At 41.1% G+C, this 15,041-nt stretch overlaps 1 protein-coding gene across 4 annotated transcripts in view; it reads right to left on the reverse strand.

Moving 5' to 3' along the window:
• The window catches only part of FABP12 (fatty acid binding protein 12), a 63,878-nt gene that overhangs the window by 11,548 nt on the left and 37,289 nt on the right, over positions 1-15,041 (reverse strand). For 3 of the 4 annotated variants that reach the window (XM_065519406.1, XM_065519403.1, XM_065519405.1), the window contains exon 2: positions 8,004-8,062. In XM_065519406.1, coding sequence (XP_065375478.1) covers positions 8,004-8,062 — 59 coding nt within the window. Of the gene's footprint in view, positions 1-3,631; positions 3,758-8,003; positions 8,063-15,041 lie in introns of all 4 variants that reach the window. The other variant, XM_065519404.1, reaches the window with a different exon arrangement.

The raw sequence follows: 15,041 nt of genomic DNA on the forward strand, positions 1-15,041 counted from the left end.
GTGTTATTTTAATAATCTCCATAACCCCTTCCAGGTCAAACACCCTTAGCTGTGCCTTCAACCTTGCCCCATTTTATGGTGGAGTGCAATCAATCCCCTGGTTTCTGGCAGTAAAAGTGCTGCCATCTGGCCCAGATTGCATCAAATTCTCCTCGTTCCCATCGCTACCAATAAGCTGAACTCTGACAACCCAACAAGAGCAACTACTGAAACTCTTAATGACGCTGTGGCCCCTCTCACCAGTGCATTCCTGATGGCCCAGTAAACATGAAAGAATCTTCTGGATTCTCTTACGGAACATAATTATCTGATTGCTTTTCCGACATATGTACACATATATATGCACACACACACTTTTTCTTTCTATAGAAAAGTATTGTGACTATATTTATCCATAACAGAAGTACAGATCTCATAACTTTCCTACGAAGCAGGAGAGGAAAGCCCCACCATGCAAGATTTTCCAGCCTTTTGGCATATTAAACTTGAATTATTTCAACGAAGCAATTTGAAGTGTCTTGGAGCTGGACAAGACATAGTGGGCACTCTGTAGATATTGGCATGCAGGAGAACTCAGGCCTTACTCATTCAATAAACACTTGAGTGCCTACTAAAGGAAAGATCCCTAGGATAGGTCTTTCCTACCACTGAGTATGTAATGGGGATTGAAAGAGACATCCAAAATATTTCCAACTCTGTGAAAGAGAATCTGAAACTATAGTAAATTCCTTAATGTTTCCATGTGGATATCTAGCGATACAGTAGACACCTGGAGAACAAGTTGATATTTTAGGTCAGGGGTTGGCAAACTATGACCCATATACTAAATCCAGCTGCCACATGTAGATAAAGTTTTATTAGAAGACAACCACACTTATTCCTTTACATATTATCTATGGTTGCTTTTGTGCTGCAATAGTGAGGTTGAGTAGTTATAAAAAACGTATGACCAGCAAATATTTTTTCTGGCTCTTCACAGAAAAAATGTTTGTCAACCCCTGTTTTAGAGTCTCAAGTTTGAATTTTTAAAACTGGGGATCATAACTTAACAACTACCATAGGCTTTCTTTTTTTGGGATAGAAGAATGGTGGATACCATTTTTAATTTAACAGATTTTTCATCAAAAGACATTTTTATAATTGTGTCATGGATAATGCCAACAGAAAAATTAATATAAGGAGCCAAACTCTGGCATTTTATAATAGTAACATGAGATGGTTATTAGTCAAATATACATGGAATCTTTAAAAAATCACTCTACATGCCGTAGGCAGAACGATACAAGAATCAAACTTTAGTTGTGTAAGGAAATCGAGGAAAAAAACCTAGTTTAAAAAGCTATCCTGCTCTCTGCTTCTTCTTGAGTCTAAACTCAAGTGGTTAATGAGCCTGTTAAATTATAAAGTTTCTTCAGAAATAGCCCTCAGTATCCATAAAATTCTACTTTTTTCATCACTTTAGCAATGTTAAGCCTTCAAATTTTCCATGCTGTTCTAATGCACTTGGATTAAAACCATTCTGTAAGGAAAAAAAATTTACAGTGGCTTTTTAAAGTAAAATTTATTGAAAATGGAGAAAGTTCACTAGAAAAATTTCAGTGCTGTGGCAAACAAAAAATAGCAACCTAAATATCCGCATGATTCTCTTCTTATATTGGGTGGACTTTGTAGGCAGGGCATTAAGGGAACCAGGTCATCTCTTAGTATTTTCTGGCTAAGAACATCAGGAAACTTGGCCATTCATGAGGCTCAGGGTGTTTCTGCCTTGGTGCTACTACTCAAATGCACACCTGGAGGTGGGCAGCAGACAGGAAGCTGAGCTGAATGGCTGGGATGAGGCACATGGTCTTCCAAGCAACCAGTAACGTGGCACTGCTCGATGCCAATGTTCTTCACACACTTAACCAACATTTCTTAATAGGGCTGGGAATTGTGTTAGACCATTTTTGCATTGCTATAAAGGAATACCTGAGACTGGTAACTTATAAAGAAAAGAGGTTTAATTGGTTCATGGTTCTGCAGACTGTACAGGAAGCATGGTGCCAGCATTTGCTTCTGGTGAGGGCCTCAGGAAGCTTACAATCATGGCAAAAGGCAAATGGGGAGCTGGTGTATCGCATGGCAAGAGCTAGAGCAAGGGACAGAGATGGGGAGGTGCCACATTATTTTAAACAACCAGATCTTGTGTGAGCTCAGAGTGAGAACTTACTCATTATTACAAGGGCAGCACCAAGCCATACATGAAGGATCTGCCCCCATGACCTAAATGCCTCCCAGTGGGCCTCACCTCCAACACTGGGGATTATGACATCTCAGCATGAGATTTGGAGGGTGTAAGCACCTAAACTATATCTGAAATTGTAGTGGGTTGAACTGTGTCCCCCACAAAAGATATATTCAAGCCTTAACCCCCAGTACACTTGTAAGTGTGACCTTCTTTAGAAATGGAATCTTTGCAGATGTTAATTAAGGATCTCAGGATGAGACTGTATTGGATTTAGGCAAACTCTAAATTCAGTGACATATGTTCTTACAAGAGAAAGGAGAGGGAGATTTAAGACATATGGAGACAAAGTAAAAGGTCACATGAAGATAGCATTTGAAGAGTTGCCGTAAGCCTAGGGACACCATGAATTGCCAGCAGTCACCAGAAGCTGGAAGGGAGGCACAAAAAAGATTCTCCCCCAGAGCCTTCTAGAAGCTACCAACACCTTAGTTTCCATCTCTGGCCTCCAAATCTGTAGGAGAACACATTTCTGTTGTTTTAAGCCTCTCAGTTTGTGGCAATTTGTTGTGGCAGCCCCAGGAAAGTAATACAGAGAAAAACCTCATTTTAAAGAATCTTAGGGACCTTTATGTTTTATTTTAACTTTTAATTTTTTTATTGTTTTTGAGATGGGGTCTCTCTCTGTCACTCAGGTAGGAGTGCAGTGTGCAATATCGGCTCACTACAACCTCCACCTCCTGGGTTCAAGAGATTCTCATACCTCAGCCTCCCGAGTAGCTGGGATTACAGGTGTGCACCACCACACCCAGCTAATTTTTATATTTTTGATAGAGACGGGATTTTGCCATGTTTGCCAGGCTGGTCTTGAATTTCTGACCTCAAGTTATCCGCCCACCTCAGCCTCCCAAAGTGCTGAGATTACAGGGGTGAGCCACCAAGCCTGGCCACCTTTATGTTTTAAATAAAAAGTTTATTTATTAGTAAAATACCATTTAAACTTTTTTGAAATTGTCTTTATTACACGGAATTTTTTTTGTCATTTAAAAATGATAATACTTTTCATCATATTCACCAAGGATAAAGGTAATTTTTATAAGTAATAGTAAGTTATTATGATAAAGGCTGAATAATAATGACTAAACATATGATAAAATTATATAAATTAAATTTTTTCTGAAGTTTATGTAAGCAAAACATTTTCCTTACTTCTTTAGTGTTTTTTTTTGTTTGTTTGTTTGTTTGTTTTTTTAAATCTCTCCCTCCTTTATCACCCCCTCCTGCCAATTTTCTTTTGGAATCTTTGTAATCATACAACATCTTTTGCGTGAATATTGAAGAACTTAAGATTTAGGCAATAAAATAAACTAGTTGATGCTGGTAAACAGTACCATGCTAACGCCTTACGCTGCTTTAGAATTTCAGCAGACTGCTCACTGAAGGCTGGTCTTAGGGTTGAGTGCTGGCTCGCTGGTGCTGTCTGCTTCTGAGCAATCATGTGATTCAGACAAATCAAAACAATAGAGAGACTTCCTGGAGCGATGAATAAAGACAGCAAGGTCAAACCCAGGCAGCCTGAAGGCCTATGATTCAGACCCTGCTGGGTTCCCAGGCTCTCCCACCCTTTGTTTCCTACAGCTGGAGCTGTTGGGACCCCACCTGCTGCCTGAGCACTTGCCCCCAGGCTCTCGGCCAATTACACTTTAATCAGATTATTGCAGAGTAGCAGTAACCTCATGGTTCTCAAGCCTGACTTGCATTTGTAAAAATGCCAACTCCTATGAGCCGGCATAGGTCAGAACTGCCAAGGACAAAGCCTGGGAATATATATTTCTAAAATTATTCCCAGGCAATTCTGATTCAAGTCTAAGGCTCAGCAACTAAGGACAAATGTTCTAGACCAGTAGTTCTCCAAGTGTGGCCTTTGGACTAGGCAGCATCACCATCACCAAATAACATTTTAGAAATGCACGTTCTGGGCCCCAGCCCCAGGCCTGCTGAATCAGAAATGAAAAAAGAGCCTAGTTTTAATAAGTCCTCCAAGTGATTCTGATGCAGGCTTAAATTTGAGAACCATAGACCACACTTAGACTCACTTCCAAAGAACAGAGTATGAAAAGGGAAAAATAATAGCTTTAGCAACCTGGTAAATATCACATTAACCACGGGATCAAGTTAATATCCCCAGTGTAAAGTCATGCTGACATCACGTACCCTCTGCTAGGATGCAGTGAGAAGGCATTTCACTTCTGTGGTCTTCCTAAACTCTCATAACCCAAATTTAATCTTCATGTAATCTCAAATATGTGCAGACAAAATTGAGGGATAGTCTACAAAATACTCTTCAAACTGTCAAGGTTGTGAGTAACAAGGAAAACCTGGGAAATTGTGACAGATCTGTAGAAACTAAGGAAACATAATGAGCAAATGCAATGTGGGATCCTGTCAGGCCAAAACCCAGCCACATCTCTGGCACACAACTCCAAAAGCCTGAACCGCAGCTACCAGGGGTTCCTCCAGAACCTCCTCCCCCAGGAGCTTGCTACAAGTGCCGGAAATCTGACCACTGGGCCAAGGAATGCCCACAGCCTGGGATTCCTCCTAAGCCGTGTGGGACCCCACTGGAAATCAAACTGTCCAACTCATCCCGCAGCCACTCCCAAAGCCCCTGGAGCTCTGGCCCAAGGCTCTCTGACTGACTCCTTTCCACACCTTCCCCACTTAGCGGCTGAAGATTGACGCTACCCCATTGCCTCGGAAGCCTCCTGGACCATCACAGACGCTTTGGGTAACTCTTACAGTGGAGGGTAAGTCCGTCCCCTTCTTAATCGATACGGAGGCTACCCACTCCACATTACCTTCTTTCCAAGGGCCTGTTTCCCTTGCCTCCATAACTGTTGTGGGTACTGACAGCCAGGCTTCTAAACCTCTTAAAACTTCCCAACTCTGGTGCCAACTTGGACAACATTCTTTCATGCATTCTTTTTTAGTTATCCCCACCTGCCCAGTTCCCTTATTAGGCCAAGACATTTTAACCAAATTATCTGCTTCCCTGACTATTCCTAGGCTACAGTCACACCTCATTGCTGCCTTTTCCCCCAGTTCAAAACCTCCTTCACATCCTCCCCTTGTATCCCTCCACCTTAACCCACAAGTATAGGATACCTCTACTCCCTCCTTGGCAACTGATCATGCACCCCTTACCATCTCATTAAAACCTAATCACCCTTACCCCACTCAACGTCAATATCCCATCCCGCAGCACGCTTTAAAAGGATTAAAGCCTGTTATCACTCGCCTGCTACAGCATGGCCTTTTAAACCCTGTAAACTCCCCTTGCAATTCCCCCATTTTACCTGTCCTAAAACCAGACAAGGCTTACAAGTTAGTTCAGGATCTGCGCCTAATCAACCATAATGTTTTGCCTATCCACCCCATGGTGCCAAAGCCATATACTCTCCTATCCTCAATACCTCCCTCCACAACCCATTATTCTGTTCTAGATCTCAAACACACTCTTTACTATTCCTTTGCACCCTTCGTCCCAGCCTCTCTTCGCTTTCACTTGGACTGACCCTGACACCCATCAGGCTCAACAAATCACCTAGGCTGTACTGCTGCAAGGCTTCACAGACAGCCCCTATTACTTCAGTCAAGCCCAAATTTCTTCCTCATCTGTTACCTATCTCGGCATAATTCTCATAGATACACACTTACTCTCTGTACTGATCGTGTCCAGCTAATCTCCCAAACCCCAATCCCTTCTACAAAACAACAACTCCTTTCCTTCCTAGGCATGGTTAGTGCGGACAGAATTCTTACACAAGAGCTGGGACCGCGTCCCGTAGCCTTTCTGTCCGAACAACTTAACCTTACTGTTTTAGCCTCGCGCTCATGTCTGCACGCAGCAGCTGTCGCTGCTTTAACACTGTTAGAGGCCCTAAAAATCACAAACTATGCTCAACTCTCTACAGTTCTCATAACTTCCCAAATCTATTTTCTTCCCTCAACCATTGCTCAGGACAATGCTTAAGCTGATAAATTAGCTAAAAAAGCAACTAGTGTTCCAACTTCTGTCCCTCACAGCAGTTTTCCTCCTTCACATCGCCCACTCCCACCTACTCCCTCGCTGAAACTTCCACCTATCAATCTCTTCCCACACAAGGAAAATAGTTCTTAGACCAAGGAAAATATCTCCTTCCAGCCTTACAGGCCCATTCTATTCTGTTGTCATTTCATAACCTCTTCCATGTAGGTTACAAGCCACTAGCCCACCTCTTAGAACCTCTCATTTCCTTTCCATCATGGAAATCTATCCTCAAGGAGATCACTTCTCAGTGTTCCATCTGCTATTTTACTACCCCTCAGGGATTGTTCAGGCCCCCTCCCTTTCCTACACATCAAGCTCGGGGATTTGCCCCTGCCCAGGACTGGCAAATTGACTTTACTCATATGCCCCTAATTAGAAAACTAAAATACCTCTTGGTCCGGGTAGACACTTTCGCTGCATGGGTAGAGGCCTTTCCCACAGGGTCTGAGAAGGCCACCGTGGTCATTTCTTCCCTTCTGTCAGACATAATTCCTCGGTTTGGCCTTCACACCTCTATACAATCTGATAACGGACCAGCCTTTACTAGTCAAATCACCCAAGCAGTTTCTTAGGCTCTTGGTATTCAGTGAAACCTTTATATCCTTTACCATCCTCAATCTTCAGGAAAGGCAGAACGGACTAATGGTCTTTTAAAAACACACCTCACCAAGCTCAGTCACTAACTTAAAAAGGACTAGATAATACTTTTACCACTTTCCCCTCTCAGAATTCAGGCCAGTCCTCAAAATGCTACAGGTTCCACCCCATTTGAGCTCCTGTGTGGACACTCCTTTTTATTAGGTCCCAGTCTCATTCCAGACACCAGCCCAACTTAGACTGCACCTCAAAAACTTAAAGCCTAAAAACCACCAACCAAGCAAGTAATTATCCTGAACCCCCTTAAGCTCTCTCTGATTAGATGTCCTAGCTCCTCCCAATTCTTAGTCCTTTAATACCTGTTTTTTCTCCTTCTCTTATTCAGATCTTGTGTCTTCCATTTAGATTTTCAATTCATACAAAACCGCATCCAGACCATCACCAATCATTCCATGCAACAAATGCTCCTTCTAACAACCCCACAATATCTCCTCTTAAAACAAGATCTCCCTTCAGCTTAATCTCTCCCACTCTAGGTTCCCACGCCGCCCCTAATCCCACTTGAAGCAGCCCTGAGAAACATCGCCCATTCTCTCTCCATACCATCCCCCCAAAATTTTCGCCACCCCAACATTTCAACACTATTTTGTTGTATTTTTCTTATTAATATAAGAAGGCAGGAATATCAGGCCTCTGAGCCCAAGCCAAGCCATCGCATCCCCTGTGACTTGCACGTATACGCCCAGATGGCCTGAAGTAACTGAAGAATCACCAAAGAAGTGAAAATGCCCTGCCCCGCCTTAACTGATGATATTCCACCACGAAAGGAGTGAAAATGGCCGGTCCTTGCCTTAAGTGATGATATTACCTTGTGAAAGTCCTTTTCCTGGCTCATCCTGGCTCAAAAACCTCCCCCACTGAGCACCTTGTGACCCCCACTCCTGCCCACCAGAGAACAACCCCCCTTTGACTGTAATTTTCCTTTACCTACCCAAATCCTATAAAATGGCCCCACCCCCATCTCCCTTTGCTGACTCTCTTTTCGGACTCAGCCCGCCTGCACCCAGGTGATTAAAAAGCTTTATTGCTGACACAAAGCCTGTTTGGTGGTCTCTTCACACGGATGCACATGACAGATCCCAAATTGGATCCTGGAACAGAAAGAAACACTAGTAGAACAAATGGAGAAATCCAAATAAAGTCTATAGTTTAGTTGCTAGTATTGTAGCAATGTTCATTTATTGGTTTTGACAAATGTACACATTAGATGTTAACATTAGGGGAAGCAGGATGAAGGGTGTGTAGGAGCTCTGTACTGTATTTGCAACTTCTCCGTAAAGCCAAAATTATTTCAACATTTAAAAACAAATCAAGGCCAGGCACGGTGGCTCACACCTGTAATCCCAGCACTTTGGGAGGCCAAGGTGGGTGGATCACGAGGTCAGAAGTTCAAGACCAGCCTGGCCAAGATAGTGAAACCCCATCTCTACTAAAAATACAAAAAATTAGCCAGGTTTGGTGGTGGATGCCTGGATGTCTGTAATCCCAGCTACTCGGGAGGCTGAGATAGAGAATTGCTTGAACCCGGTAGGTGGAGGTTGCAGTGAGCTGAGATCATGCCACTGCACTCCAGCCTGGGTGACAGAGAGAGACTCTGTCTCCAAAAAAAAAAAAAAAAAAAAAAAAAAAAAATCAACAAATATAAAAAGACACACACACAAAGTGTGTATCACAGATCTGCAGTATCTGCATCACCTGGAAGCTTGTTAGCATTGCAGATGATCAGAACCAACTCCAGATTTACTGAATCAAAAATGTGCATTTTTCAAAAGATTTCTTTGGTGAATTGTTTAAACATACAATAAAAATTTGAGAAGTTCTGCTGTTTACCATCACCCTGGGAATTAACATGAGCTCAATCTTGTCTGGACCTGAAATACATATCAGTTTTGATTGTTGAGCATCTGTGTACTTTTGAGACCCCCACGCTCAGTTTGCAAACTAACTCTGACTGCTAAGTTGCTGAGCAATTCCCTTGGCCTCAGTCCTTGAATGGTAACACCCCTGATGAGGCTCAGATCATATCTTGTGTTTGTGAGGCTTTTTCTTTTTTAACAGAATGGAGTTTTGCCTTTGAGCTCTTACTCTGTGGACCTGCTATCTGCCACAGACTTCCCTTGCTGACGGTCAATCTGCCTGGTATTTTAAGTACTGCCTTCTAGAAGTCTCCATGTATCTCCCATGCTGACTAGTATTGGGATTTCTATCTACTGTTACTATAACCTCAGACGTTGTGCTTTACTTGCCACATCCAACCATGACTTGGAAGTATCCAGAGATAGGACAGCGTGTAGAAAACACTTCCCAATTAACATCTCAACAAATAGGACTGGACTTCCGGGATCCCCAGTGTTTCAAAAAAAAAGAAAGAAAGAAAGAAAAGAAAAAGAAAATATTTCAACAGGATCTGAGCATAGAAGTAATGTCTAGGAGACACTAGAGGCCTGGGAATAAAACTAGAAAGGTAAACGATTTCCTCTAGGGCCAGACTTTCTTTACTTTTGTGTCAATGAAGTCTCAAAAACAAGAACCCACTGACTCTGTAAAGACAATTTGCTGATGGAGTGTTATAAAATCCCAGCCAGAATGGAGAAAATGGAAATTTCCTGGGAGCTGCTGGCCTTGACCTTCTTTTCTTGGGGAAAGGGAATGAAGTGAAATGCTGACAGTTAAACATCAGGAGAACTTACTCTTAAAAATCAGGAGAACTTACTCCTTAAAAATGTTCCTGGCCCAATCTGTTGTAAGGGAGCCTGGGGGTTCTTGCTTTATATAGGGTAACATTGGACACTCACCTTGGGGCATCTTGGCAACTATCATCTTTGGGAAACATTGTCTGAATGGGACCATGGCACAGGGATTTTTCAGGGAACAGGAAGACCAGCACTCAAGTGAGTTGGAGGTAATTGAGGCAACCCTACAATGACCTGAAAGCTAGAACCAACCTGGTGAGAGGACATAGGGAGAAGCTTATGGGATTCCACATCTCTCTGAGTCATGAATGAGCTCTGAATGGGGCTGGATACTCCCACGAGTCTACAGGTGGGGGATAGGTCATGGATAACCAATACGCAACTCTCTGGGAGTGCAGAGTGTACTCAAGTGGCAGTGATCTGCAGACAAGCCATTGGGTCACTAATTCATATTTATGCATGCACCCATTTCTAAATTTTATGTGTCTGATTTTTAATGTCCTCTTTTGAAAAGGTCTAATCTTGTTGCTGATGAACTGAGAAAAGATTTTCCCACATTTTGAGCAGAATAGAGATGAGATTAATATCTTTCACAACATCAGTGATTAAAACAGTTGCAAAATTTGGTGAGTCATGACAGCTGACAGGAGTGGGAGGTGATGAGGACAAAGGCTACCTGAGAGCATTGACCCCTTGCTGCTGTGGAAAAGGCAACCTGTGCTCTAAGGGTTGACTTCAGTGAAAACTGTAGGAAGAAAATCCACTGTTCTATCAAAAACCTTATTAAATATTCTGATATAATATCCAATTTAGGACCTTTAAGCTTAATATTTTGACACTTCAGAGTCTAAAAATTACAATGAAATATCCAGTAGTAAAAGACATTGTCATTGAAGGCAGAGCACTTCCATCTCTGGCTTTGTGATCATACATGTGCTTACGAAACTAATTAGGTTCAGGCTAGGCAGTACGTGAGTAATTTATCCCTCCCATATTAACATCAACTGTGAAATCTAAACTGAATGATGACATTCCAGCAACAATTGCATATGATAATTCTTCAGCAGGTTTGGGCAGTGTAGAGTAGCTTTCATAAGAGACTATGTCATCTCACGCTATTTTAATGATTATGGCTCTACTGGAAAGGAACACAAGGTGGAAAACTAGTTTAGTGCCTGGGCTCTGGTTCAAGTCAAAGTGAAGATGATGAGCAAGCACTATTTTAAAATTAATTTAGGAGATCATTGGTAACAGATGAGAAGTTATGTTTCAGAGATGCCTAAAACAAACACAATTCTGAAAACAAGTGAGATGTTCTCATTAGTCTATAGGTATATAAATATACCCTGATTGCAAATATGAAAAAAATTGTATAACAAAATGACTGGAATGAAGTGTACTCAGTGGTTAATGGTGATTGTCTTAGAAGGTGAGGTTATGAGTAAGTTGTTTTTGTTTCTATTTTTCAATAATTTCAGTTTACCTAAAATTGTTCTATAGACGAATAAATTCTGTCTTAAAAAATATGTTCAACAAGGACTTTTGATGCTGATAGGATTAAGAGTTCATATCAGAAATTATTGTAAAGTGCCCTCCCAATGGTACCAGGCAGAAAATAGGCCATCCAAAAGGAGTTTTATAGGAAAGAGAGAGAAAGAGACAGAGACAGAGACAGAGAGATGAGTGTATTTTGAATAACCTACAGGTTAGTACATTTACAGTGTCTAATAGGAAGTTGGTTAAACAGATATAGAGCACAGAAAATAAAGATCTGGATCAGAAAAATATGTGGTGGTCTGGAGTAGGTAAGTTCACTCTAGGTTACAGTGTAAAGTAAGAGGAGCAGATACAGAGCTATGGGGGAAACTACCATATAAGGAGGCATCAGAATAACAAATAATGGGGGCAACTGAAAAAGGGAGAAGTTTATTAGATTCCTGGAGCTGTTGTAATAAATTACCATTAACTGGGTGGCTTACGACAACGGAAATATGTTCTCTAGAAGTTCTGGAGGGTACTCTAGACGTTCTGGAGGGTAGAAGTCTGAAAACAAGATGTTGGTAGGGACAACATCTTGAAGTTTCTAGAGGAAAATTCGTCCTTGCCTCTTCCAGATTCTGGTTGTTCCAGGTTCCCCTACTTGTGACTGGATCACTCCAATCTCTGCTTCCATCTTTAAAGTTGCTTCTCCTCTTTTATTTCTTATAAGGAAACTTGTCATTAGATTTAGGGCTTAAATCACACTCCTAGGTTCCTCCCATTAGAATGTGGACATATTTTTTTGAGGGTGACCATTCAATCTATTACTGAGGGAGAGTGATCAGACAATTTGTGAGAACTATGAGGAACAAGGTCTCTTAATATCTTTGTGTGAGTCAGGCAATGAGAAGGTCTGCAGTTAAAAAGAAAAAGAAAAAAAAAACCCTGCTTAATTGTGGGTAACATACCTTTCTCCAAATGCACTTGGCACTCTTTTCTCCCAGAGTAAATACAAAGATGAATAAGACCCAATCCCAGATCTCATGGGATCCGTCCGGTGGGAGAGAGAAGTATGTAATCAAAATAACTGCAATGACCTGTTCAAGTGCTAAAATAGAAAAATACCTTAAGTATAATGGAAGCCCAGTGAGAGGTAAATGTGATTTTCTTCAGGATCAAAGAAGAGTTTACTGAGTGGAAACCCTGATTTTAAAATGACATTGTGTAATTCCAGGAAGAGATTTTATGGCCAATGGCTTAGAGGCCAGGAAGTACATACAGAGTGTTTAGGAGACTGAGAGATTGGATAACTCTTATTTTTTATTTATCTATTTTTTTGAGACAGAGTTTCATTCTTGTTGCCCAGGCTGGAGCACAATGGCACAGTCTTGGCTCACTGCAACCTCCGCCTCCCAGGTTCAAGCGATTATCTTGCCTCAGCCTCCCAAGTAGCTGGGATTACAGGCACCTGCCACCATGCCCGGCTAGAGGTTGGGTAACTCTTGGGCATATGTGAACAAGAAGTTGTGGCAGATACTAGGACTGTCAGTGGAACATAAAGGGCCTCATGCTCCATTCTAATCTAGATCTGGAAAACTAAAGGGAATCACTGGGAAGCAAAGGGATTTTTTCAAATAGAGAGGGACATGATTGGACTTCTGTTTCAGAAAGATTACATTATGTGAATGACTGATTAAAATGACAACTAAAGTCTGAAAGACTAATCAGTTTAAATTAATGAGTGTTTTTAAAATAAATTCATTAAAAATTAGTCCAGTGAAAGAGCTGGAATTAGTCTAGCTTTTTGAAAAGATTTGTGTTCAAATACATTGAAAATGGATAAAGGCTATAAATAATCCTGCCATTTTGTTTTTTATTTCAATAAGGGCTTGCTTAATTTTATGCACTTTTCTCCAAATGCATTCAACAGTCACCTCTCACAATGTAAAAAGATGACCCAGATTATTTCTCTTTTCTTTTTGAATTGTTAGAAAGTTGTTTCTAATTACTTCAAAAACTGGTCTTCTATTTTACAAGATTCCAAATAGTGTTTTAAAAGATTTTTGGACTTAAAGGACTATATTATAGGAATGTTGTCAATCCAGAGATTCATTCAGGGTCACTCATTCTCCCCACATATTCCTTATCTCTAGCTTCAAGTTCATGGGCTGCTGAATCAATCCACTTGGGAATCTTCTTTAGAAAGAAAGTCATAGGCCCACTGTCTACCTGAATGCAGCCCACTCTCATCCCTGGAGTTTTTCCTTTAGTCTGGATACACAATTAGTAAGATACCAAGATCTCACAATTTAGTGGAAGACTGAAATGTCATGAGTATCCTAGGGCTCTTGCTTTGAACCTTCATCAGTTAATGACTTCATCATACACTGTCCCCTGCAAAAAGTTACTGTACTTAGTGGGGGTATATATAGATAATTTATTGGAATGACAGTGGTTCTTAGAAGTAGCCTAATGCTTTTGCTTATGTCTCTGTTATCAAGCCAGTCACAACGTGATCTGTTTCCTGTCAATCAATTTCAGAAAAGAGATGAAAACCTGAACGTTTTGTTTATGACAAGTGATTTCTATTTTCTTTACCAAACTAGTACAGTAAATGCAGCACTGGAGTTTAGTTTCTGCCTTGACATTATAGGACTCTTAACTATTGTGTTATAAATTTCAAAATGGCCAGGTGTGGTGGCTCACACCTGTAATCCCAGCACTTTGGGAGGCCAAGGCGGGTGGATCATGAGATCAGGAGATTGAGACCATCCTGGCTAACACGGTGAAACCCCGTCTCCACTAAAAATACAAAAAAAAAATTAGCCAGGCGTGATGGTGGGTGCTTGTAGTTCCAGCTACTCGGGAGGCTGAGGTAGGAGAATGGTGTCAACCTGGGAGGTGGAGTGAGCCGAGATTGCGTCACTGCACTCCAGCCTGGGTGACAGACCAACACTCCATCTCAAAATAAAATAAAATAAAATAATACATTTCAAAATATAATTTAAGTTTTAATGTATATAGTAGCCCCACATACACATTTTCCTGTGTCATTTTTTTCACCCAAGCAAACTTCTGTGAGAAAATGTCAACCAGTAACCCTTGCATACTTTGTTTCGATGTCTTCACTGTTACTGAATCAAATTAGCCCAACATGGAGAGCCTCTTGTCTTCACATGCTCACCTCAAGTCACAGAACACCCAGGTTTCGTTTGAAGCTAGACCCTTGGCATATAGCGTTTTTCCTCAGGCTGTTATTACTTGCTCAAGCAGGTTCCTGAGAGTTCTTTGCAAAAACTCACTTGTTACTTTTATGTTTATTTTCTGAGTAACATGAGGAAGAAAGAAAGAAAAAAGTCAGAAGTTCCCACGCTTACAGCTAGAGAGAAGAAGAAAAGTGGAAGTTGAATAGCTAGTGACAATTTAGAAATAAAAGTAGCCCTTCACCAGCTCACAGAGTCCTGACACACAGACCAAGTTTAATTCAACATTGTGTATTGCAAAGTGCATTTCACCAAACTACGTGTGTTTGTGTGAACACAGGCACACCACCAGCAAATGTGGAGTTCACACATACACACCACAGACAAATGAAGGGACAATTGAAAAGTGTGCTTCTCTCTTCATTTCCCTATGTAGTCCTAGCATTACACAATGACCTTTAAGGTCTCTGAGAGTCAATGAAAATTAAGCATGTTATTGCAAGTAAGGTTTGGGACCAAATGAGTTCATTTGATCACATTCCAGTTCCTTAATTACTATGCCTTTATTTTAATAAGAGAAATTTCACATAAACTATAACTGCTCTTCTTTTTAGCAGGTACTGGCAGAAATATAGCATAAATAATTGCAACATATCCTGTGATTAATATTTACTGTCTTATCTCTTCCCTGGAGT

This window comes from Macaca fascicularis, chromosome 8 (assembly GCF_037993035.2).
Source record: "Macaca fascicularis isolate 582-1 chromosome 8, T2T-MFA8v1.1".
NCBI classification, from domain to species: domain Eukaryota; kingdom Metazoa; phylum Chordata; class Mammalia; order Primates; family Cercopithecidae; genus Macaca; species Macaca fascicularis.